We start from the raw sequence: 24,745 nt of genomic DNA, 5'->3' as shown, positions 1-24,745 counted from the left end.
TTTGAAAAAATATCTATTCAGATCCTTTGCCCAGTTTTTAATCGGGTTATTTTCAGGGAGACTTATATTATCCAGTAGCTTTCTTTTATATACCAAAAATAGCTTTTTGGTATTCAGAAAAACAATGTTTTAAGCTTTTTTAATTCTGAAATGATAGTTTTTCTTATAGATACGTGCTTTACTGAATTTTGAATATAATTTAGAAAATTGGTAGGCTTTGGGTTTGACGTATATTGCATTACATTTGTCTTACATATAAACGATATGAAATAGGTCCTTGAGAGTGTTTTGACCCAGAATGTTCTAACATTAGGAACAGACTATTGATATTAAGCAGGAGTTGCCCATATTGCATGGCTCTTTAAGCACACTTAAGAGACTGCAAAGTGAAGGATCTGGAAAAATACAGCACAAAACGCTCATCGTGTGTGACACGGTAGTGGCGTTCACCCGGGCCCCGTGGCTCCACGGCGTTGCCCAGCCTCCTTATCACGAGGTCAGGGCCATGTGATGATTCCTCCTCAGTGGTCTGGAGAGAGAGAACGTGCATCACCCCTGTTCTGGGATAGTTAAAGGCCGTGTACATTTCATAGTCTCTTTCCCTCTGCTGTACTGATTGTCATATAAATAGGAAAAAGAGCGTTTGAATGATTTCAACTTTAACTCTTGGGTCGTTCATCCTGATTGTGGACAATCCAGCTTGTTATTGTGGACACTGCCTAGATCATTGCTCCCTGGGGTGTGTTCCCTGATATCACAGAGCCGGACAGGAAAGAAAGGCAGGGATGCCAGCGAAGCCATGAGTGAGCTGTTTCAAGATGCTTTGAAGGTCACTGATGTTACTCTTGGTCTGATTTGGACAACACGGGCTTCTCTCGGGGTCTCCTGTCTCTATCCTTCTTCCCCTGTATGGTGCGCTGTCAGAGGTGCCCCCCCGATGCTTTCTCCTTCCCCAGTGGCACTTGACTTCAAAGCCATCATGGCCACCAGTGTGAGTGAGTTAGGAAAAATTGTAACTGTGAGGACACAGCTGGGTGGGAAGGAATCAAACCACCCATTTCCTGGTGTCCCTGCCTTGCTATCCTGTCCAGTCAAAATCATTCAAACAAGAGCTTTTCCCCACTGACAGGAAGAGACAGGCGGCCCACACGATAGCGAATGACTACGGATTAGATTTTCCCATTCCAACTGCTTATTTTGTATATGTGGCATAAATGAGAATTTCAGACTCCGGCACGCGGTGGGGCTCTTTTGCAAGAGGAAGCTCAGTGGAGATTACAGAGAGGAAGAAAACAGACTGGGGTTTTTGTTTTCTTTTTCTCTTCGCCCTGAGCCGGCAAGTCACAGGTTTGGACGGGGAGCCCTCTGTTCCTTTGGCCAGTAAATCGGTAAGCCCATATTCAAGAAACGCCATTCAGTGTTGATTTCTAGTTCCCAAGCTATGTTCAAAAAAAATTTGTCATGAAGAAATTTGCCCTATTTTAAGGGAAACAATGTAGAGTGACTGCCTTTGGCTTAAAGGAAGCCAGCTTACAGAACTGAGAACTTCCCATCGCTCAGTTTACACATCTCTGGCAAAGAGAGTTTCCTTAGCATAAAGCCAATGAAAAGTGCTAACTGGAAGAATTTGGGCTTTCCCATGTGGGTATCGGTTTTCTGTGCCTTGTTGCTTTGGTACATGCTGCTGGATTTGAGGGAGAGAAAAAGCGATTGGATGAACATGAACCGATGCTCCTCACTGCCCAGGACAGGGAACTAGGTCGCAGGGCTGCTTCCTGGTGGCGCCTGAGGGAGGAGGAATATTCAGGTAATTGACAGATCACTGAAGTGTATTTCTGGCGTAAAGGACAGTGTGCTTTTCCAGAGTCGTGCTCCTAACTCATTGAGTGTCTCCACAAGGACTGAAAATGAAGGCAGGGGATTTGGAAAGAGTGGAGAAGTGGAAGGAAGGGAGCAAGATGGGGAAAGAAGGAGAGGAGGAGGAGGAGACAATCTCAGAAGTGGGGAGCGCACACTTAGGAAGGTGAGAGAAGTAAAGGGGTGAGGCCAAGAGAAGGGTCAGGGAGGCCAGTGAGCAGAAGGGAGGAAGGAAGCGAGAGAAGAGGTGGGCATGGAGGTAAGAAGCAGGGGGCTTCTCCACTCCCCGGGTGACTATGGGCAAGTGAGTGGATTTCTCTGTAACGGAGGACGGTAATTCTCCTCCAGCACGTTGGCAGCTACGTGCAAACAAGTGAAGCACGGTGAGAGAGTGCTCTCGGAGTACAAGGGCCTTTCATGATCCAGAACTGAAAGGTAATGGTTTTTTATTGGTCTCTGGTGTTTGTCCCTCAGGAGCAGCAATGGACCAACGTGAACACCATCACTCAGGTGAGACAGTGACTTCCCGTGTGCCTATTTCACCATATTGTGTGCCTATTTTACATAGAAGTCATGCTGTCCTCTCTAAGCAAAGCATGGGCCATCAGCTGCTCCTTCACTCAGGAGAGGAATTTTGCACTGCTCTTTCCAGTATTTTCCTGCTCCAGCCATTTTGTTGGTGGTCATGACCAAAGCCCTGCCCGGCTGAGGTCAGAGGCGCCAGCTCTGGCCTCAGAGCAGAGTCAGGTTACTTAACCCACCCGGAGATGGAGCCACAGTCTTGGCCTCACATCTCTGATCTTCAGAAAATTTGTCTTTTAGAGGGCCAGAGCGCAGCGATTCAGGCAAGCCTTACGTGACAAGATATGTCTCCAAATTCATCTTGATACCCACGTACGCTTGCCTGGGATCCAACATGGCAATACCCTGCAGTCCTAGAAAATCGAGATGCTTTAAAACCCATAATTTATTTATTTTATTTGCTGATGAAGCTTTGAGTTCATAAGTACAATATATTGTTGAAGGTCTTTTCCCATAATGTGAGAATAAGTCCTTATCATTAAAAACATTCCATTGGCGTGATCAATAGAATAATAACACAGCAAACTTGCTCTTAACAGGACCACATGGGAAGAACCAACTTGCCAGAGGATCAGAGCTGAGGATCATTCTGGTGGGCAAAACGGGCACTGGCAAAAGTGCCACTGGGAATAGCATCCTTCGGAAGCAAGCATTTGAGTCGCGGCTGGGCGCCCAGACCCTGACCAAGACTTGCAGTCAAAGTCGGGGAGGCTGGGGAGAGAGGGAGATGGTCATTATTGACACGCCAGATATGTTTTCTGGGAAGGACCACGCTGACTCCCTGTACAAGGAGGTCCAGAGATGCTATTCGCTCTCTGCCCCAGGACCCCATGTGCTGCTCCTGGTGACGCAGCTGGGCCGATTCACCACCCAGGACCAGCAGGCTGCGCAGAGGGTGAGGGAGATCTTTGGAGATGATGCCATGAGACACACAATTGTCCTCTTCACCCACAAGGAAGACCTGGAGGGAGGGTCCTTGGTAGACTACATCCACGACTCAGAGAACAAAGCCCTAAGCAAGCTGGTGGCAGCGTGTGGGGGGCGAGTGTGTGCCTTCAATAACCGTGCTAAAGGCAGTGACCGGGACGACCAACTGAAGGAGCTCATGGACTTGACTGAGGACCTGGTGAGGGAGCACAGGGGTGACCACTATGCCAATGGGCTGTACAGCTTAGTGACAGGGTCAGAAGGTGGACCTGTGCAGTCTGAGGAAGCACTGAAGGATTTCAAAGAGAGTCTTATCAAGTACATGGAAATTCAGAGACGTTACACAACCACGGCCAACGCCAATTGCCTAAAACAAGCCCTAATCAAAGCACTAGTCTGTCTTTTGTTTTGTATTCAGTTGTTTCTCAAATTGTTAATTCTGTTATTTTGTGTATTGTACAGAATGTGCAACTTCTTTTACTGCTCACTCTTTTGTATATACAATTTCTTCTGTAGCTTCCTGTTAATTATACTCCAAAAGTTAATGATAATTTCCAGAAAGACCACTGGACTGGAACGCAAGACTCCTAGACTATAGGGACAGACCAGTAATTATCTGCTCACTGTCATATAGTGCATGAATCACAGGGCCTCCGTGTAATGCACAGCCTGACATCAGTGAATGTTCGAGATTCTGTGAAGCGTTTCAATCTTAACATCACCCTATTTATTAATGAACCAAATTATTTTAAAAGTTACTGTTTGTTTCAAAATATAATACCAAAACCATTTGGAAGTTGCCTACATAAAATTCGTCTCATTTTCAAATCTCTAAAGCCAATTTTATGTTCATGGAAACTCCCTTTGTTCTTCCTAATACTATTTCTACTGGACTTAAGAAAAATAACAATAAAATTTCTACTCAATATAATAAAATAACAAGTAAACCATAAAGTTCCTGAAATCACTTGTGTTTATTTCTGTTCTATGGTTTTATCCTCAGAAGATGGTAAGTGGACACATGGCTCGTTTACTCCATAAGGGATCCAATTTATGCCCAACGACCACACACAGACACATGGACACGTCATTGGTCTGTTTCACGCACATCTAATTTGCTTAACACAGGAAGAGGCTCAGCCAGGTTTGATCCCTGGCCCCACTCACATCGGCCAGTGAAACACACACAGAAGCTTAGACTTCAGACAAGATGGTGGACTGGGTACTCTGATGCATCGTCCTGTTAAATGCAAATAGAAGCTGAATTTATTAAAATTAACAAGACTTTTATGACTGATCAGCTCACTAGAAAATAAGGAAAACTCCAAAGGGGAAGCAAACAATACACATAAAAAGAAGGTGGAGCTAAAACTGGAGTTGAGAGCCATGAGAAATAAGCAAACTTGGAAGGCAGGGTTGACCAACAGGCACACGCCGATACCCACGCTGAGCTCAAGAAACTCAGCCTGGGGTGTCAGCAAAGCTGAAGAGTGACTCCGAGCCTTCTACATTATGTGAGGACCTTCCCAGGGAACTGATATTGCAAACTCATTTTTATCCAAATATACAAGGCTGTTCTCATTTTTTATTTCTTCTTATGCTCATTTTGGTAAGTTATGCTTTTGAAGGAATTTTTCCATTATATCAAAGTTGTTGAGTTTATTTGCACAAACTCATAAAATCTTTTTATTATGCCTTTGATATGTACAGGAACCACAGTAATCTCTCCTCTTTGAATTCTGCCATTGGTAGTTCGTGATTATTTCTTTTTGTTTGATCAGCCTGGCTGAAGATTTATCAATTTTATTACACATTACAAAAATCTAACTTTGATTTTCTCTATCGTATTTTCTGCGTTCTATTTTATTGCACATTCTTAATATTTTTTGCAGAGCAGAAGTTTTTAATTTTAATGAAATGTAGTTTGTCAATTTTTTCTGTCATGGATCATGCTTTTCGTGTTCTATCTAAAAAGTCACCGCCAACCCAAGGTCACCTGGATTTTTCTCCAACGTCATCTTCTAGGAGTCATAGTTTTCATTTGACATTTACATCTATGATTCATTTGGAGTTAACTTTTGTGAAAGATTTGAGGTCTGTGTCTAGACTCATTTTTTTGCAGGTGGACATCCAGCATCACGTTCTGGCATCATTTGCTGAAACGACTATCCTTTCTCCATTGAAACGTTTGCTCCTTTGTCAAAGATCAGTTACATGTGACGTAACTACAGCTGTGCTTGGATTTAAGTCTACCGTCCTGCTCCTGATCTCTATGTACCCCATCGTTTCTTTGTCCCTCTTTTTTTCATTCTTTTGTATTAACTGAGTTTTAAAAATTTATTCCACTTTCTCTCTTCTTTTGGCTTTTACTTTTTCAGTGGTTGCTCTAGGGACTAAAATATTTATCCCTTAACTTTAATTCTCAATCTTGAATTAAGACAGTGCACCACTTCAAATAAAATATTAGAACCTCAGAGAAGTTACTTCCGTTTAGCTCCTCTCCTCCCTTTGTGATATTGTGGTCCTTTTTTTTACTTCTTCATATGTTAAAAAACTCACACTATGCTATGATTATTTTGCTTTAATCAATTTCCTTTATTAGAAACAAAGCAATAATCAAAATAGTAGTCTTTTCATATTTCCCACATATTTAAAATTTCCAGAGACCTTCATTCTTTCCTGTTGATCCAAGTCTCTATCTGGTATCACCCCCATCAGCCTCAAGAATTTCCTTAACATTTCTTGCAGTATAAGCCTGGTGGGACAAATTCTCCCTGGTTTTCATTATCTTCAAATGTCTTCTTCTAATCTTCATTTTTTCAGGGTAGTTCTGCTGAATAAAGAAGTCTATATATTTTCTGCAGCAATTTAAGCTTGTTCCAATGTTTTGTGGCTCATATTGTTTCTGACGAGAAAGTGGCTGTCATTCTTATATTGTTCCCCTGTGTATAATATGTGTCTTTTTGCCTCCTCTAGTGATTTTAAATTTTTCTCTTTTTCTTTGGTTTTCAGTAGTTTGACTATAAAGTGCCTCGGTTTGTTTTTCTTTGTATTTCCTACTGACTGTTAATTAAGATTTTTGGATTTATGAGTTGAAGTTTTCCATTAAATTTTAACATTTTTGGTCATCATATCCTCAAAACGTTTTTTCTACCCAGTTCAGTCTTTTCTTCTCCTTCTTGGATTCCAATGGCATTAGACTGCTTGATACTGTCCCATTGATCACTAGTGCCATGTTCATTTATTTTTTCAATTTTTTTTCCTTTTTGTGCTTCAATCTCACTAACTTCTCTTGCCCTGTCTTCAAGTTCTTGGATCCTTTCTTCAATGTCCAACATGCTATTAGGCTCATCCAAGTAAGTTTTCTAAAAAAATTTCAGTTATTTTATTTTCTAGTTTCAGATTTAGGGAGAAGATTGGCCCTGAGCTAACATCCGTTGCCAATCCTCTTTTTGCTTGAGCTAACATCTGTGCCAATCACCTGCTATTTTGCATGTCGGATGCCGCCTTAGCATTAGGTGATGAGCAGTGTGCTGGTCCATGCCCCAGATTTGAACCTGCAAATCCCAGACCACCAAAGAGGAGCATGGGAATTTAACCACCATGCCACTGGGCTGGCCTCAAGATCTCGTTCTTTTGAGAGTTTATATTTCCCCCATGAAATTCTTCAACTCTGAGCTCATTATATTTATTTTTCTATAAATTCTTTAGTATATTTAGAATAGCTATTTTAAAGTCCTTAACTGGTAATTCTAATGAATGAGTCATCTGTGGCTCTGCTTCTACTAACTGTTTGCCCTTATGATCATGATTCATATTTTCCGGATTCTTGACATGTCATGTAAATTTGTATTGGATGCGAGACAATAAAACTGAAGTATGAAGTATATGTTTACCCTGGTTTGGTTTATCTCCTGGAGAGTGCAAGTTCATCTATCTGTCTGGTGGTTAGAGTGATCACATCCTTGGCTCCTACATTTGAGTTAAATAGACTGAGTTCACTTCTGATCCTGCAACCACAAAAAACCACAGCAGCTTCTTTATCGTGTCAACTTTTGAACTGGGAGGGTGTAAGGCTCCAATTGAAAATGGTTTTACTTCATCAGCAGGGCCCTGTAACAATATGTAGATTGAATAATGTCTCGGTTTTGTTGGCCATTCTCCACTGCAGCTTTCTTAGGAAAGATAATTTATGATGGAAAGGGGAGCAGTTAGCAAGAGAAGCAATTTGGTTTTCCCTCAAGGATCATGTAGATGCCCATCTATTTTGATAGGCCACCTTGTCATGAAAGGATCATCTAATTTCTCCTCCACTCAGCAAAGTCTATCTTTCTGTGGGAAGCCGACCCATCCAAACGTTTATATCCAGGCCAAGTACCTACCCCAGGTAAAGAAGGCTCCCCAGCTCTCTGCTCACCTGTAAGGGCTCTTTCTTATCATGAATCCTGTTCCTCAGTGCTTCCTTGCATCCACCATCCTTTGCTAGACACAGAGAAGTACGTTTTTATTCTGTCCAATTCTTGTCATTGTGGAGGTTAAGGGCTTTTGCATCTTCCACCAACTTAACCAGAAACAAAAAATCCTCCATTTTAACTGATTTTTTTTCCTTTTCAAATATTCTTCAGTTTGTTTTTAACAACAACAAACCTTTCAGCTTTTTTTACTTCTTGAACATTTGCAATACTTTCTCCTTTATGGATCCAGGATGATGAGGGCCTTTGGAGTTCTGTTTCGGTCCTTTTTCTTCATACCCTACACATTGTCTGAGTGATTTTCCCCCATTCATTTGTCTTTTTATGGCATGCTGAGGTTACTTCAAATATGCCTCTACCCTTGTCCTTTCTCCTGGTCCTTTATCAACTGAAACTCATCCTAGGTTCTCACACAAGTCTAGACTAATTGTAATATGCTTCTCTCTCACTCTGAACGTTGTTAATACGTTTGACTTCAGTGTCCCATTGTACATAATATTTGAACATTAAATACACAACATTTTAACGTCTCATTGGGATAAGACACTTCCATCTCCTTTAAACATAAAGGAAAACATGCTGTAAAATTAGGAAGCTGGCCTTGGTTCTTGTCCTGTGAAACTGAATCCTGGACACCACCTACATGGCTGGAACTTGTAAACAAGTAAACCTTGATTGCCATGACCTCCCTCTCCTCAAAAAAGAACCAGGATCTACATGGGCATTGAAATAGTGCACCTAAATTCTGGGGAACAGTGGGGCCAATGTCTTTCAGATAGTCAATATTTGATAGAAGGAGTTATTTTCTTATAGTCTCCTCTCCTGAGATGCTATCTGGATCACTCTTCTTCCTTCATGGCCCTAGGGATGCTGACAGTTCAGCTCTGGGAATGTCATGAAAAGACAGGGAGATCAGGTCTGAAGAATTACCCCAGGAGGTTTGAACTTCTTATTAGCAAAGATCTCTTCAGGAAGGATGTTTTCCTTAAAATGCATGAATTTAACGATTTCTGTGTCATTTTACTGGATTCATAAGAACAGAGAATAAAACAGTGAACGTGTAAATATTGAAAGGGAAGGAAGGAAGTGTCAAAATAGAGGAGGAGAGGAAACAGGCATTCTGGATAGTTCTGAGACCCTGGAGTCTCAGGGCCTCGGGCCTCAGATATGTTCCCACCATTGATGGCAAGTGAGTGAAGAACAGGGGACCAACCCAGAGACAGGGAGAAATAATCGAAAGCTAACAGGAATGTAGAGGAAAGTGGAGATGGAGACAGCCTTTTGGATACGAGGTAATTCCAGGCAGCACTAGCAGAGACGGGGAACACAACACAGAGTCAGGGAAGGCAGAGGGGCCAAAGCAGGTGGCGTTCATGAGCATGTTACCACTGTAGACAAGGATGCGGACGTCCCCACTGCAGACAACTGCGCCTCAGTCCTGCTGGGGACCTCAGCAATTTGTGGAGACTATACCTCAGAGTTATCTCACTAGGTGGGCAGGGGACAGTTTGATAAGCAAGGAAACCAGGGTATTAATTCACTAACTTCTGACTGTCATTGATGAAGTCTGCTCCTGGGTTCGTCAGCTCTCTGACAACCTCAGGCTGCTCCAGGCACTAGCCAAGCAAACTCTTATAGCCAGATAAGCCCTCAGGCAGAGAGTTACAGGTGACTGAAGTAAGACACCACACGCATGCATAGAAACAGCGAATGGCAAGGAAGTATCGAAGAGGCACTGAAAGCATCTTCATGGAAGGTACATGTCGGATCTCCAAGACTCGGTCAAAGCTGATCTCCATGGCTTGGAGTAGGGTGAGGCTAGGGCTACAGGCACCTCGCTCTTAAGGAAGCCCTCACTCTCAGGACCGTTCACCTGCAGGGTCAGCCCTTGAGTGACTCTGGGGTGAGTGCCTCCTTAAATTCTGTGCTCTGGACACCGCACTTGCCTCACACTAGTCTGGCCCTGCTGATCTAGTGGGAGAACGAGAGGCTCCCTGCCTCAGCAATGCTGATGGAAACAGGGGGAGTGTCCGTCATCCCAAAAAAGGGAGGGAAATAGTGGAAGTTGAGTCTCTTCCCACACTGAAAACTTTGGCTGGCAAGGAAGAGAGGAAAAATCAGGCCGCAGCCAGTGGACCAGGGCTCAGCTTAGCCTTCCTTCTCATGTAAAGGGACAGTGAACTCCCAAAAGTTTAAGTGAGCTAGGTGAGGTCACAGCTGCTTAGTGACATGACCAGGTCTACAGCCAGTTCTTTTGTAGCCTGTTCACCACACGACTGGGTCTGTCGCTGACCTCGCTCTCGTGACTCTCTTGAGAGAAGAGAGGAAAACTAGAACTGGCGACACCAACACAGATGACTGGACTAGGCCTTGTGACAAGGTCCACTGAAGAACTGAGTAAGGCATTCATCCTCAACACACTGCCTAGCCCTCAGGTCCTTCAATAGCTGGAGCACCTGCCTTTGTTAGAGAATGATGAGACTCTGCTTCCAGACTTTTCTGATGGACTGGACCTCAGGGTAGCACTGGCCACATGGACGTCCAGTCAACAGACAGCCGTTGAGAATGGTTAGCATATTCTTTCTCCTGGGGCAGGAGACTCTCTGGACCAATTTTATAGGGAAAAAGAAATCCCTAAAGGGTAACAGGTAATTGAAGATCAGATCAGTTGCCAACTCTAGAAGTAGAGTCAGGGCTGGGGCCTACACCGCCCTTCCCTCCCACAGCTGTGGCAAGATATTTGGTAGAGTGGCCCTGCTGGAGTCACACACCACCTTGGTCACAGCAGGAAGGAGGGTTTGCAGGAGAAACACTGCAAATGCGCAACCCAATGGGGATTGTGTCTCTCTTTAAGTTGTCACCACTGAGCCCTCCCTCCCTGAGCTTCCTGGGTTCTGAGGGCTATGAGGCACAGTGACTTCCTCTGTGTGTTGGGAGGAACAGCCTGCTGCACTCACAGTCGAACAGAAAGCAGTAGGCCAGCTGATTCTGGGAGCTAGCATCTGGGCCTGTCACCAGGAAAGGTGAGCCCAAACTGGGAGGGAGCTGGCTGGGGAGTGGGAGGTGTGACCACCCAGCAGGAAAGTGGTTCTGAGAGCGTTTACTGCCTGAGCTCCTGCATCCCACCAGGCACCATGCGGGTGAGTAAGAGCCTGAGCACCCAGGATGATGCTTCCAGGTTTAAAGATGTCCCGAGTTTCAAGAGAGGAAGTTTATGAGTGTCTTCTCCAGCCTGGAGGATGCACATTCTTGTTTAGGAACAAACCTGTCTCCCCTCTTTACTCCCTTAACACAGTGAGTGAAGTGTGTGCTGGAACCACTTCCAGGAACAGGTTACATTTTGAAAGCATGCAACATTGCCCAGACTGCATACTCAGCAAAGGCGAATGATGCTTCTCTGGACCATGAGCAATCCAACCTCAGAGCGAGTGACAATGTGGCAGATCCGGGTACATCTGAATGGACGCCCCAGATTCTCCCTCCCCATACTGCCCACAGCAGGGGCCCTCGGGAGACATCTGAGGTTAAGCTTGCTCTCCAACCCCTTCCCACGCAGGACCCCTAATCCAAGCTTCTCCCATCCCAGCGGCAGGGACACCTCAATTTCTCCATCTGCACAATGAAGACGTTTGAATAAATAACAGTTTCCAGTCTCTGATTTGTGGACTGATTACATCACAAACACCTGATTCATGAATCAGACTCTCTGAGGATGGGCCCCAAAATGTACATTTTTAAAGAACACTCAAGCAGTTCTGAAAAACAGTAAGTTTGGGAGGTGCTGAACTAGATGAACTTTGAAGTCTCAGAGCATTAAGAATACAGGACTCACATGGTTTATGCCCCTCAACGAGTACGAGCCATTTGTCACCCAAACTTCAACTTAAAAACTGTTTAAAATCACTTCAACCCCCATCCAAACTATATGGAAAAGCCCACAGACCTACCCCAGGGTACTGTGAATTCCGTGTGACACATGTTCTCATCTCCACCTTTGACAAGGACTTCTTGCTTTGGCTAAATTCTTGTTCTTTGCTCTAATCTTGTGGCTGTTTCTTCATTTCTGCTGTTGTCAATTATGGCAGCTTGGTGATTTCTACACACAAACTAATCAATCACAGTAGGCCCGTGGGCTGCACTTTCCTCAAGGCTTGGGGAGGTAGCAGGGCACTTACTGCAGGAACACGAGCACTTTGGACTGAGGACCAGGCAAACCTGTCCTCTTGGTCCTTTGGCCAGAGACAAGGTATTCAGCCAACCTCTGCTTTGCTTTCCCTTGTGTGGTGCCAGTGGGAGAGAACACGGTCACCTGCAGTAACCAGGTGGACGACAGGGACAGGGAGAATTAGAAACGGATGTGAGCTCAGGCAGGACTCAGACAGAACGTGGGAGAGGATGAATGGTCACAGCAGGGAAAGCACAAGGTGGACTGGAAAGGCCCTGAAGTCTGCTCCTGGTGGAGCGGCTGATCGAGTCAGGGAGTGGCTGGAGATGAGGCTGGAGACGCAGACGGAGGAGAGACTATGCACTTGCGTCCGGGTACCTGTGGGATCCGGCAAACGTCCTCCCTGAACGTTTATTGTATTAAATGATGGTTGAGCTGGACATCATTAGTTTACTTTGAGAAGCCTCAGATTTGGGGCAGAACATCAGGAGATGGAGGGGAGTGCCCCAGTCTCTCCAGCACACAGATCAGAGTTAGACACATTGTGAGCCAAATTATCCAGCTTGCTGAGAGCAGAGTCAGAGGCTGTCCAGAGCAGATTGTGAGGTATGTCTCTTTTCCTATTTCCACAAACAAAACTCCAATTTTCTTCTGGTTGTTTCCCAGGCCAACCACCCTAGGGTGTTCCCTAAGTCACTGGGCAAATTTTGGGGTTCTCAGTGTTTTCCAGTCTCCTCTGGCTGCTGAACCTCCTGGGGAAACTTCATATCTAAGGCTCATGTACTGACACAGAATTACCTGGGAAATTAACATCCACAGCCACCTCACTGACGCAGAGTGTCATGCTCTGCGCTCTGCTGCTGCACTTGGAGTCCCTGAAATGACAAAGCCAAGTTCTCAGCCTCACTTCAACCCCAGCCCAGGCTCTTCCCAGGTTCCTCCCTAAACTCGGATGTTCAGGGGCAGGAGGGAACCATGGTTTCCTCACTGTGGGGTCACCAGCTCTTTCCACTTTGCCTGACACATTGTGGGGAGTTATACCTATCTGATGAATAAATGAATGAGAAACGAAAGATCAAACTGTGTTTGGGACTCTTGCAGGTAGCATGCGAGGACGGAGGATGGTAAAAGACGAAGAAAATGCCTATGGTAAGAACACATCTCCCAAGGCGTTCCTGCCCCCAGGGGTGAGCTCTGGGTGATGAAGGGCGAGCCAACTCCAGACTGACCAGAGACAAGCCCCACCTGCACGTTAGCTGGACCTCTGCCCCTGCACTGCTGGGAGACATTAAGTTCTGTGACTAGCCTGCGCCTCCAATCCCAAAGTGGGAAATGAGGACCATGGATCCACTCGGATCTCCGCAGAGGAGGATGGAGAAGGGATCCAATCATGGACTAGAGGGAACACGATTTGCCAGGCAGAAGGTGTTAGAGAACAGGATGGAAGGTTAAACCGCTGTCTTCTTAGGCAGCAGGTTTGAGAGAGAGGAGAGGGAGGAGGAAGGAAGGAGGAGGGAGGGAAGAAGAGAGCTTGTCTCAGCTCACCCCCCACATCCCTGTGAGAAACAGTCTGTTTCCATTTATTTTTTTTTAAAGATTTTATTATTTCCTTTTTCTCCCCAAAGCCCCCCGGTACATAGTTGTATATTCTTCGTTGTGGATTCTTCTAGTTGTGGTATGTGGGACGCTGCCTCAGCGTGGTTTTGATGAGCAGTGCCATGTCCGCGCCCAGGATTCGAACCAATGAAACACTGGGCCGCCTGCAGCAGAGCGCGCGAACTTAACCACTCGGCCACGGTGCCAGCCCCAATCTGTTTCCATTTTTGCAGAAGACGTTTAACTCTTACAGTAAGCACCTTCACCGGGAACACAGCTGGCAGATGGCGGGGCTGTAGCTCAAACCCAGGTGTCTAGGGCTCTGGGCAGCCCTTCCACACGAGGCCTGCTGCCTTTCCTCCTGGGATGGCACCTGGGAGAGTATCGCAGAGGCCACTGAAGTCGTGAAATAAGCAACAGCTCTGCACGCTGTGGGTGACCAGAGGTCACATCAGATGCAGCCCATGTGGCCTGGAAGTGTAAAGGGGCGTCCTCTAGAGAAAAGCCCACGGGGTGTTGGAGCATCCCCAGGCGCATGTGGTGACGCCAAAGAGGAAAGACATAGACGGGTAAAGATCCCCGGGAGTCCAAAAGTCTCTAACCAGATCACCTCAGTGAAGGCTGGCCTTGAAAAGCAAAGGGTGAGGCACTATTGCTCCCCTTTGTGCGAAAGGCGTCCAGCAGGTCCAGGTCAGCAGGCTCAGTCGCTTCCAGGCGTGCGGCTCACGAATCATTGTCCGCGCAGGTTCTGAGGACAACCCGCAGGAGCCCAGGCTCAGGCTCATCCTGGCTGGGAGGACCGGGGCCGGCAAGAGCGCCACGGGCAACAGCATCCTGGGCCACCGGCGCTTCCTCTCGAGGCTCAGCGCCGCGCAGGTGACCACCACCTGCGCCGTGGGCAGCTGCCGCTGGGCCGGCTGGCACCTGGACGTCATCGACACCCCGGACCTGTTCGGCGCCTAAGACCCCAGGACAGAGCCGGGCTGCGGCGAGAGGGGCCGCTGCTACCTGCTCTCGGCGCCCGGGCCGCACGCCCTGCTCCTCGTCAGCCAGCTGGGCCGCTTCACCGCCCAGGACCAGCAGGCCGCGCGCCGGCTCAAGGCCATGTTCGGCGACGGCGCTGTGGCGCGCACGGTCCTGCTCTTCACGCACAAGGAGGACCTGGCGGGGGCCTCGCTGCAGGACTACGTGCGCTGCACCGACAACCGCGCGCTGCGGGAGCTGGTGGCCGAGTGCGGCGGCCGCGTCTGCGCCTTCGACAACCGCGCCAGCGGCGCGGAGCGGGAGGCCCAGGTGGCCGAGCTCATGGCGCTGCTGGAGCGGCTGGTGCGCGCGCATGGGGGCGCGCCCTACACCAACGACGTGTACGGCCTGGCGCGCGCCCTGGGCCGCGCGCGCCCCGAGGAGCGGCTGCGCAGGGTGGCGGAGAGCGTGGCGGCCCGCGTGCAGCGGCGGCGGGGGCGCGGGCTGCTGGCGGCGCTGTTGGGGCGCGGGAAGGCGCCGTGGAGCCGCGTGAGGCTGGTCGTGGCCGCGCTGCTGGGGGCCCTGGGCCTGCTCTTCCTGCTGCTCGCCAGGCGCCGGGCGGACGCCTTGCGGGACGTCGACCCGGGCTGACAGACCTTATAGAGGCCTTGACCCATCCACTGATGAGCACATTCGTGCCTGGTGTTCTGTGCCTTCAGTGCTCACAGGCCCTCCTTCCTTCCCCCACCTCGCCCTCATCTAACAGCTTCAGAGTCCTGCCAGGTCCCACGTCCCTCCCCAGACCGTCGCATGGGACCTGGCTCTCTCTGAGCTCTCCTCTCACTGAAGACAAACAGCTCTTGTTGCTTTAGCTTACTTCGCCCTGACCCCAGGCTGCCCTTCCCTTCATGGAATTGGCTTTGCTCTGAAAGCAGATGAGGAACGCTTGTCCTCTCATCCCCTGGAGTCCCCACAGGACCAGGGCGAGAGCCAACACAGAGCCTCAGGACAAATCGCTTATTCGAATTGACTCTGAACTGAATAAATAAGTGTACCGACATCACGTTGTGTCAGAGGAAAGCAGTATTTGTAGATGTTTGCTCATCTGCCTCATATGCCCATTGAACAAGGACACTACTCTGCCGTCCCTAACCCTATCTGCAAAATCCATGTACCCCAGTGCAGACGCACACCGCACACACCTTCGGGTGTGTGATCCTAAGAAGTCAGCAGCTTGGAGTAGAACCGCCCGTCTGTACCGGTGGCAGAATGATTCCCGGTGCGTCCTCCTTCAGACTCCTCAGCAGCTTGATGGCAGACGATTCCACAAGTCCGAGGAAACTACGTGTGACTAGAGACTCGATTGCCCAGGAGCCACTGAGACCCTGCAGAGAGTCTGCTTCTGAAGCGGAGTTTTCTCACTAGCCTACACTCTCACAGGGTAAGGATATGCTTTTCAACTCAGGGATAAATAAAAGAATGTAAGAGGTCAGAAATTTTTCTTTTATTTCAATGCCAAAATAAGGGCAAACAGGTCTTTGTCGGCTGAGAACTGGTGCTAAGGTGGTGAGTATGGAGTCATCTCCTTCTGTCCCACGCGTATCTGGGGGAGTCAGCTCTCTGGTCTAGGTGATGTGAGCCGGGTTAGCCTGTGTGCTCAGTCCTAACTGTGCCTCCCCATCTCTCCACTCATACTCGCTTTGTCCCCAACACCACCACCGTCGCACCCAGTCAAGCACATCTGGGGTACTGCTGTGTAATTCCAGATCTCTTCCCTGTAGCATCCTCCACCCGTTGCCTTCACAGCCAGAGAATCTCAGGTTACTGATGACCTCAGATCACTAAAGAAACACATACAAACGGAAGGTAATCTGCAACAGCTGAGCACATCTTCGAGCGAGAGGCCCACAAGCCATTCATGGAAGCCTTTGCAAACACCAACAGGAGGAACGCCAGAGCCAAATGCTGAGACTTGAAATTTCCTCACCTGCACAGGTCATTCTGGATTAAGGGTTTGTGCACAGATCCCAGGAGAGGCCGTGATAGGGAACCGTGATTTGGTCTTGTTCACTTTTCAGTGTACTCTTGTGATGGACAAACAGAGAAAACCTCCACCATTTTCACTCTGTTGAGAAGGGGATGGTCACTGGTGAAAATAAAGATGAAAAAGGATGGCAAAGTGTCCCATGTGAGCAACGGAGGGTTTTAATTCCATTTTTGCTCTTCAGCTGGGGAGGAACGGAGCCCAGGGAATTTCCAGAGATGGTGACTGAACTTCTGGGAGTGTGGGAAGGACCACTCCAGGGACCCCACAGGGAAGGCACACCCCACTAAGGCTGCGATCCAGGACACACCGGGGAAGAGAGTGGGGTTGCAGGCAGTGTGTTAGGACGGCTGTCTATGTATATGTGGGATATATGGAAAAGGATCAAGGATGCCATAAAAAGTATCTGAAACAAATTAATGGATAAAAATAACATGTAGTGTTGGAATAACTGGCTATCCACATGCAAAATGATGAATTTGGATCCCTATCTCACACTATACACAAATATTAGTACAGTCACTGGTCGCTTAACAATGGGATATATTCTAAGAAATGGGTCATTAGGTGATTTCCTCATTGTGTGAACATCATAGAGGGCAGTTACACAAACCTAGATGGTATAGCCTACTACATACCTAGGCTCGATGGTACTAATCTTATAGGACCACTGTCATATATGTGGTCCGTTGTTGACTGAAACGTCATTATGCAGCATGACTATACAGACAATGGATCAAAGAGCTAACTATAAGATCTAAAACTATAAGACTCTTAAAAGAAAACGTAGATGTAAATCTTCATGACCATGGATTAAACAATAGTTTCTAATATATGACACCGAAATCACAACCAACCAAAGAAAAATAGATAAACTGGATTTCACTGGAATTGAAAACTTCTGCCCATCAAAGAACACCATCAAAAAAAGTAAAAAGACAACCCACAGAAAGGGAGAAAATACTTACAAATCATATATCTGATAAAGATGTAGTATCCAAAATATATAAAGAACTCTTATAACTCCACAATAAAAATAGAAATAACCCAATTTTAAAGTGGACAAAAGATTTGAATAGATGTATCTCCAAAGAAGATATACAAATGGCCAATAAACACATGAAAAGATGCTCAACACCTTTAGTCATTAGGGAAAGGCAAATCAAAACCAAAAAAGGTACCACTTCATAGTCACTGGGATGGTTATCATTTAAAAAAAAGAGAGAGAAGGAAGGAAGGGAGGGAGGGAGGGAGGAAGGAAGGAAGGAAGCAAGGAAAGAAAAAATAACAAATACCAGTGGGGATGTGGAGAGATTGAACCTGTATACATTGCTGGTGAGGATGTGAAATGCTGCAGCCACTGTGGAAAACAGAGTGGCTCTTTCTCGAAAAGTTAACTGTGGAGTTACCATGTGAATCAGTAATTCCACTCTTAGGTTCAGATCCAAGAGAACTGAAAACATATGTTCATACAAAACTTCCACGTGAATGGTAAAACAGTATTTTTCATAATAGCCAAAAAAGTGGAAGCAACCCAAATTTACATCAACTGATGAATGGGTAAACAAAATAAGGTATATCATCCAATGGAATATTATTTAGCCATAAAAAGGAATGGAGTACTGATACATGCTACAGCATGAATGAACCTTGAAAGCATTATACTAAGTGAAAGAAGTCAGACACCAAAGACCACAGAAGGTATGATTCCATCTATATGAAATGTGCAGAAACTGGAGTGAGCTCATGAGAGTGTCCTTAAAAGGGTTTTAGCTTGTTTGTAAACATTTATATTCAGCTTCACTTTTTAAGCTTTCCTCCCCTCTTCTGGGTTGAATTTTGTCCCCCTAGAAAAGAAATCTTGAGGTCCTAACCCCCAACCTCTGACTGTGACGAATGTGACATTACTTGGAAATAAGGTCTTTGTAGATTTCATTGTTAAGATAGTGCCATTAGGGTGAGCCTTGATCCATTATAACTGGTACGTATATCAGAAGAGGGGAATTGGGACACACACACACGCGCGCACACACACACACACACACACACCCAGAGGGAAGACAGTCATGTGAAGATAGAGGCAGAGATTGCAGTTCTACTGCCACAAGCCAAGGAACACGTGGGGTCACCAGAGGCTGAAGAGGCAAGAAAGGACCCTCTCCTACAGCCCCCAGGGGGAGCATGGCCCTGCCAACACCTTAATTTTGGACTTCTGGCCTCCAGAACTGTGAGAGAACAAATTTCTCGCGTTATAAGCCACTCAGTTTGTGGTACTCGGTTACGGCAGCCCTAGGAAACTGCCCCTCCTCCACGTTGTGATTCCCTCTAGTTAACCCTGTGATTCCCTATAGTTAACGCTATAATTACATGTTGTTGGGAGATGAAATGGCAGGTCATACATAGGTGTGGGTGGGTGGGGACAACAAACCTCAACAAGTTTACAAGAATTGAAATCATACAGAATATGCTCTCTACCCACGGTGGAGTCAAGCTAGAAATCGATAGCAGAAAGACACCAGAAATGTCTTCACTGCCCCATCAGCAGCATCGTGACTCTAAACAATCATCAGAATCTGAGACAGGCCTTGTTGTTTTCCATCCGCTGTCTAGTTCTACGTCTGGAAAGGGACTTTTCTGGTCTTGGGAAACACTCATGACACGGTCACAGAAGATGGAAAAGTAAGGGGTAAATGGCCATTTCTCCTTTCTTTCTCCCCACGGCTGAAGCCAGTCTCCTTTGTTGTTGAAGAAAGGAGGGGATCATATTCTCCCTACCACACGTCTGTCTCCTGGCTCCACCACTCACCCACTCCTTTTCTACTATGAGTGCAGATGACTTTACTCAAGAAGAAGCAAATTCAGTCTCTACTCGCCCTTGGCCAGCTTCTGCCCACCAGTTACAGCATAGCTAACCCCGTGGGCATGATCAGCTGCAACTAGTATAACGTGGCCACTTGGTGAAAGTTATGAAAGCGACTACCTGGTCAGGGGTAGATATCTTCCAGGCTGTGCTGAGAATCGCCTCACAGAACACTGGGAACACCACGGGTCAGATCCCTGAGGCATTGTGAGTAGCGTGCTCCTCGGTCTGCTGGTAGTGATTTCAGGGACTTCAGCTTTACTTGCAGACAGGGGAGGGACTGCTATCTTTTTCTGACAAAAGGAGAAACTGAGGCCCGGAAAGCTTAGATGATGTACACTAAGCCGCCCACTGTACTGGATCTGGAACCATAATCCACGTCTTATAGTTCATCCTCCTTCTGTCCCTCCGTGACCCTCTTGAGCCCCCACCCCACCTGCCCAATGATGACATTGTGGTAAATATGGAAATGAAACCACAAGTCAGAGTTTGGAGGCAAGAAATCTGAATAAGGAAACATAATTTCTCTTCTCTTGTCTGTGTTCAATCTTAAGAAAAAAAGGAAATACACCTTATTGAGAAAGGAGTGTTGAAATCTCCAACTGTAACTGTGGATTTGTCTATTTCTGCATCATTTCTCTCAGTTTTGCCTCTTGAATTTTGAAATTCTCTTGTTTTTCTAAAGGTCTGTTACTTAGGAGGTGATGCACATTGAGCATTATTTTGTCCTGCGCATGAATTAACCTATCTGTCATTATCAAAGGTCCTTCCCTATCCCTGGTGTGGAGATGGTGTGGTTCTGACCCTGCTTCGTCTGAGATTCGTATAGCCACTGCCGGTTTCATGTGCTTGATCTCTGCACGGTATCTTTTTATTCTCCTACTTTAATCTCTCTGGGTCTTTGTATTTACAGTGGGAATTCCTTTAGAAAGCATGCATTTGGGTCTTGCTTTTTTATCCAATCTGACAATCTGTCTTATAATTTGAAAGTTTAGACAATTTACATCTAGTATGGTTATCAGCATTGTGTTAAAATTCACTATCTTGCTATTTGTTTCTATTTGTTTCATCTGTTCGTTTTTTCTGGTGATTTTTTAAGATTCCATTTTATTTCCATTACCGCTTTATTAGCTGCACCTCCTTTTATTTTCTTAGTGGTTTCTCCACAATTTACAATGTGCACTTTTAACTTATCGTATTCTACCTCCAGTGAATGTCACATCACTTCACATACTCTGTAAGATCTTCATAACATTATACTTCTACTTCCTCCATCCTATCTTCTGCGTTATTGGTGTTATAAATTTGACATTCACACAAAATAGAAACAACAATATATTCTTATTTTGCTTTCAAGAGTCAGTTATCTTTTGAAGAAATTTTTAAATAATAAAAAGAATCTTTTATATTTACCCATCTATTTACTATTTTTGGCCTGTCATTTTGTTGTCGAGATCCCACTTGTCATCCACTTTTATTTCCATCCACCTGAACCATCTTACAGATCACTCCTGAGCAGCCTGTTGTTCAATGTCTGGAAACAGTAGTTTTAATATATTACATATACATAGTTTCCCGGTTGTCTATGGGAGGAGGGTAAGTAACAATCCTCGTTACTCCATCACGGCCAGAAACAGAAGACCCTCCCTCATTTCTTTTCTTGCAAAGCATTTATCAAAGACACTAGACATTTGTACTATTGACTTTCCCACATTCTGAACTTTGCTGCTCGCATCCTCATGATATCATTTAATGTATTCCTCTATCTCATACTTTTCTTAAAATGGAAGTTAGTGGTGGTTGATTTGATCAGACAGATAGGAATCAAGCTTATTTTTTTTCACAATTTTACTCTTAGTTGGTGTTTTATGTTGCCGTCAGGGGGCCCTTTTTATGTTAGCACTCATTGATGATCATTGCATAGATGTATTACTTAATAGGTATTTCAAAATGGTGATAGTCTATTCTAATATTTGTTTTTCCTTTAGTGGCTAGAATATTTCTATTAGGATATTCTTCCCCTCTTCACTTATTTAGTAACGTGAAGTAGTTCATGCAGGAAAGGCAGGATAAATGCTTGATAAACCCCAGGATAAATTACAAATGAATAAAAGGTTTAAATGTTAGAAAAAAGGAAACCTCAAAAGTTCTAGAAGGAAACAGAAAAGTATTCCACTATACACTACACATGTGGAAGGTCTTTCTAACTATGACTCAAAAGCCAGAACACACAAATAAATGTGGTTGATTAATTTGCCTACATAATAGTGATATACATCTATATAACAAAACAAAGTAAAATATGAATGACAAACTAGACAATAATATTTGTAACTCACATGATAGACAAATGCCTAATCTCTCTAATATGGAGAGTTCCCAGGAAATTGAAATGAAAAGACCAGCAGCCCATTGTAAAAAATGGACAAAGGATATGAAGAGAATTAACAGAAAAAACTGATATCTAACATAGGAAAACACGCTTAATCTCACTCATATGGACAGAAATGCATATGGAACTGCACTTAGACATGATTACTCCCCATTAGGTGTTCAAGACCCAAAAGTATAAAACAGACAGCTGCCTTCATACTTCATTAGCCAAAACACAGGATGGCACAACCCATGTGTAGCAGACAATGCAACATTGTTTGACACAGCAAAGGTTGGAAGAACCCCAAATGACCATCAACTGGGACAGGTGCAAAAGAAACTCGGGTATAGCTACACAAAAGACTACTGTGCAGCGGGACAGAACAAACAAGGAGGCTCTCTACGTGCCAATATGGAAAACGCCCACGATGTGTTGTTAAGTGAAAAGAACAAGATATAGAGCCATAGAAATAGTATGCTACCTTTTATGCAGAAAAAGAATAAGTTTAGATTATGTACTCAGACTTGCTTATATTTGCAGAAAGAAACACTGTAAGTATATCCAAGAAAGAAAGTGGTTAATTTTAGAGGACTGTGGGAGACTCAAGTGGACAAGGTAAAGCCAAGATCTCTTAATATTTGCTTCTTCATAGTTTTTTATTGTAAGAAACACATAACATCAGATATACCCTCTTAGCAGATTTTTAAGAGTACGGTCCAGTATCGTTAACTATAAGCACAATGTTGTACAGCAGATCTCTCGAACTTCTTCACCTTGCGTGACTGAAACGCTCAGTCCATTGAACAGCAGCTCCCCATTTCTCCCTTCCCCCAGCCCCTGGCACCCACCATTCTACTTATTGTTTCTGTGAATTTGACTACTTTAGATGCCTCATATAAGTAGAAAATGCAGTATTTGTCCTCTGTGACTGGCTTACTTCACTTAGCACAATGTCTTCAAGGTTCATCATATGTTGTAGTGTTGACAGGATTTCCCTCTTTTTTATTACTGAATAATATTCCACTGTGTGCATGTGTGTGTGTGTGTGTGTATGTGTGTGTGTGTGTAAATATATATATACATATATATCATGTTTTCTTTATCCACTCATCCATCAATAGACATTTAGATTGCTTCCACCTCTTGGTTATTGTAAAAAACAACAGAATACACATTCTTCCCAGGCACACATGGAACATTCTCCATCATAGATCATATGGTAAGTCACAACACAAGTCTTAGCAAATTTAAAAAGATTGAAAACACAATGAGTGTCTTTTCTGACCACAATACTATGGAACTAAAAATCAGTAATAGGAGGAAAATGAAAAAATTCACACAAACATGAAAATTAAACAGTACACTCCCGATCAACCAGTGGGTCAAGGAAGAAGTCAAAAGAGAAATAAAAAATATTTTGAAATGAACAGAAATGGAAACACAATATACAAAAACTTATGGAATGCAGCAAAGGCGATTCTAAAAGGGAATGTTTTAGTGATAAATGCCTACATTAAAAAAAGAGAAAGATCTCAGATAAACAACTTAACTTTACACCTCAACAAAGCAGAAAAAGAGGAACAAACTAAGCCTAAAGTTGGTAGAATGAAGGAAATGGCACAGAGCAGAGGTAAAATACAGACTAGAAGTATAATAGAAAAGATCAACAAAACTAAGAGTGGCTTTTTTTTGAAAAGATAAGCAAAATTGACAAACTTTTAGCTAGATGAATTAAAAAATAATACATATAAATAAAATTAGAAATGAAAGAGGAAACATTACAAATGAGACCAGAGAAATACAAAGGATCATAAGAGACTACTATGAATAATTATATGCTATCAAGTAGATAAACTAAAAAAAAAAAGAGAAATTCTTAGAAATATACAAGTAACAAAGACTGAATCATAATGAAATAGAAAATCTGAACAGACCAATAACAAGTAAGGAGACGGAAGCAGTAATCAAAAACCTCCCAACAAAGAAAAGCCAATACCATATAGGTTCACTGGTGAATTCCACCAAACATTTAAATAAAAATTAATACCAATTCTTCTCAAGGTCTTCCAAAAATTGAAGAGGAGGGAACACTTCCAAACTCATCTTATGAGGCCAGAATAACCCTGACATCAAAACCAGACAAGGACACTACAAGAAAAGAAAACTACAAAGCCATATCCCTGATGAATATAGATGCAAAAATCCTCAACAAAATATTAGTAAACAAAATTCAACTGTTCATTAAAAGGTTCATACACCACAATCAAGTGGGATCTATCCATGAGATGCAAGGATGGTTCAACATATGCAAATCAAACAATGTGATACACCACATTAACGGAACTAAAGACAAAAATCACATGATCAACTTAACAGATGCCGAAAAGCAATCGACAAAAGTACAACATCCTTTCATGATAAAGACTCCCAATAAAGTTAATATAAAAAGAACTTCCCTCAACATAATAAAGGCCATATCTGACAAGCCCACAGCTAACATCATACTCAATGGTGAAAGGTTGAAAGCTTTTCCTCTAATTGGAGTAACACAAATATGGCCACTCTCACTTCTGTTCAACATAGTACTGGAAGTCCCAGCCAGAGCAATTAGGCAGGAAAAAGAAAGAAAAGGCATTCAAGTCAGAAAGCAAGAAGTAAAATTGTCTCTGTTTGCACATGATATGATCTAATATATCTAATATATTATATCTAATATATCTAACATACTTTGCTGGATGCCCACATGAGGAGGAGTGCAATGTAACTGCTACGTGTGCTGCCAGGTTATGTGATAGTAACAGGTACAAGATTTTGCATTATACTAGCTTTTTCTGCACAAGAATAATGTGCCATCGAATGCAGAGATATGACCACTTTCTTAGCAGAAATTTTCAGATGTAGTATT

General features: G+C 44.5%; 2 protein-coding genes across 3 annotated transcripts; both read left to right on the top strand.

Annotated features, from left to right (window-relative positions):
* The first annotated feature begins 1,267 nt into the window (after positions 1–1,267).
* On the top strand, positions 1,268–4,320 carry LOC123275572 (GTPase IMAP family member 2-like). Of its 2 annotated transcripts, none has more exons than XM_044765861.2 (3): positions 1,268–1,388; positions 2,332–2,367; positions 2,979–4,320. In XM_044765861.2, exons 2-3 carry the CDS (start codon positions 2,340–2,342, stop codon positions 3,962–3,964), a joined length of 1,014 nt encoding a protein of 337 aa, XP_044621796.2. In that variant the 5' UTR covers positions 1,268–1,388; positions 2,332–2,339; the 3' UTR covers positions 3,965–4,320. The 2 variants fall into 2 exon arrangements, with proteins under 2 accessions (XP_044621796.2, XP_070365926.1); XM_070509825.1 differs by having other exon boundaries at positions 1,311–1,807.
* A 9,924-nt stretch (positions 4,321–14,244) lies between these two features.
* LOC106831149 (GTPase IMAP family member 1) lies at positions 14,245–17,222 on the top strand (the record flags this gene model as incomplete). Its single annotated transcript, XM_070515913.1, is given in 1 exon segment — positions 14,245–17,222. A coding segment is annotated over 1 exon segment (969 nt), but the record flags the coding sequence as incomplete, so codon positions are not given.
* Positions 17,223–24,745: the final 7,523 nt, after the last annotated feature.

The sequence above is a fragment of the Equus asinus genome, chromosome 1, assembly GCF_041296235.1.
Source record: "Equus asinus isolate D_3611 breed Donkey chromosome 1, EquAss-T2T_v2, whole genome shotgun sequence".
Lineage (NCBI taxonomy): Eukaryota > Metazoa > Chordata > Mammalia > Perissodactyla > Equidae > Equus > Equus asinus.
This window is presented reverse-complemented; position numbering and strand designations above follow the sequence as displayed.

Excerpts from the sequence above, each read along its gene's own strand:
- LOC123275572 (XM_070509825.1), top strand. The coding sequence starts at position 1,729 with ATGCTCCTCACTGCCCAGGACAGGGAACTAGGTCGCAGGGCTGCTTCC. Across the intron at positions 1,808-2,331 it reads GAGGGAGGAGGAATATTCAG|GAGCAGCAATGGACCAACGT; the intron begins GTAATTGACAGA and ends TTTGTCCCTCAG. Across the intron at positions 2,368-2,978 it reads ACGTGAACACCATCACTCAG|GACCACATGGGAAGAACCAA; the intron begins GTGAGACAGTGA and ends TGCTCTTAACAG.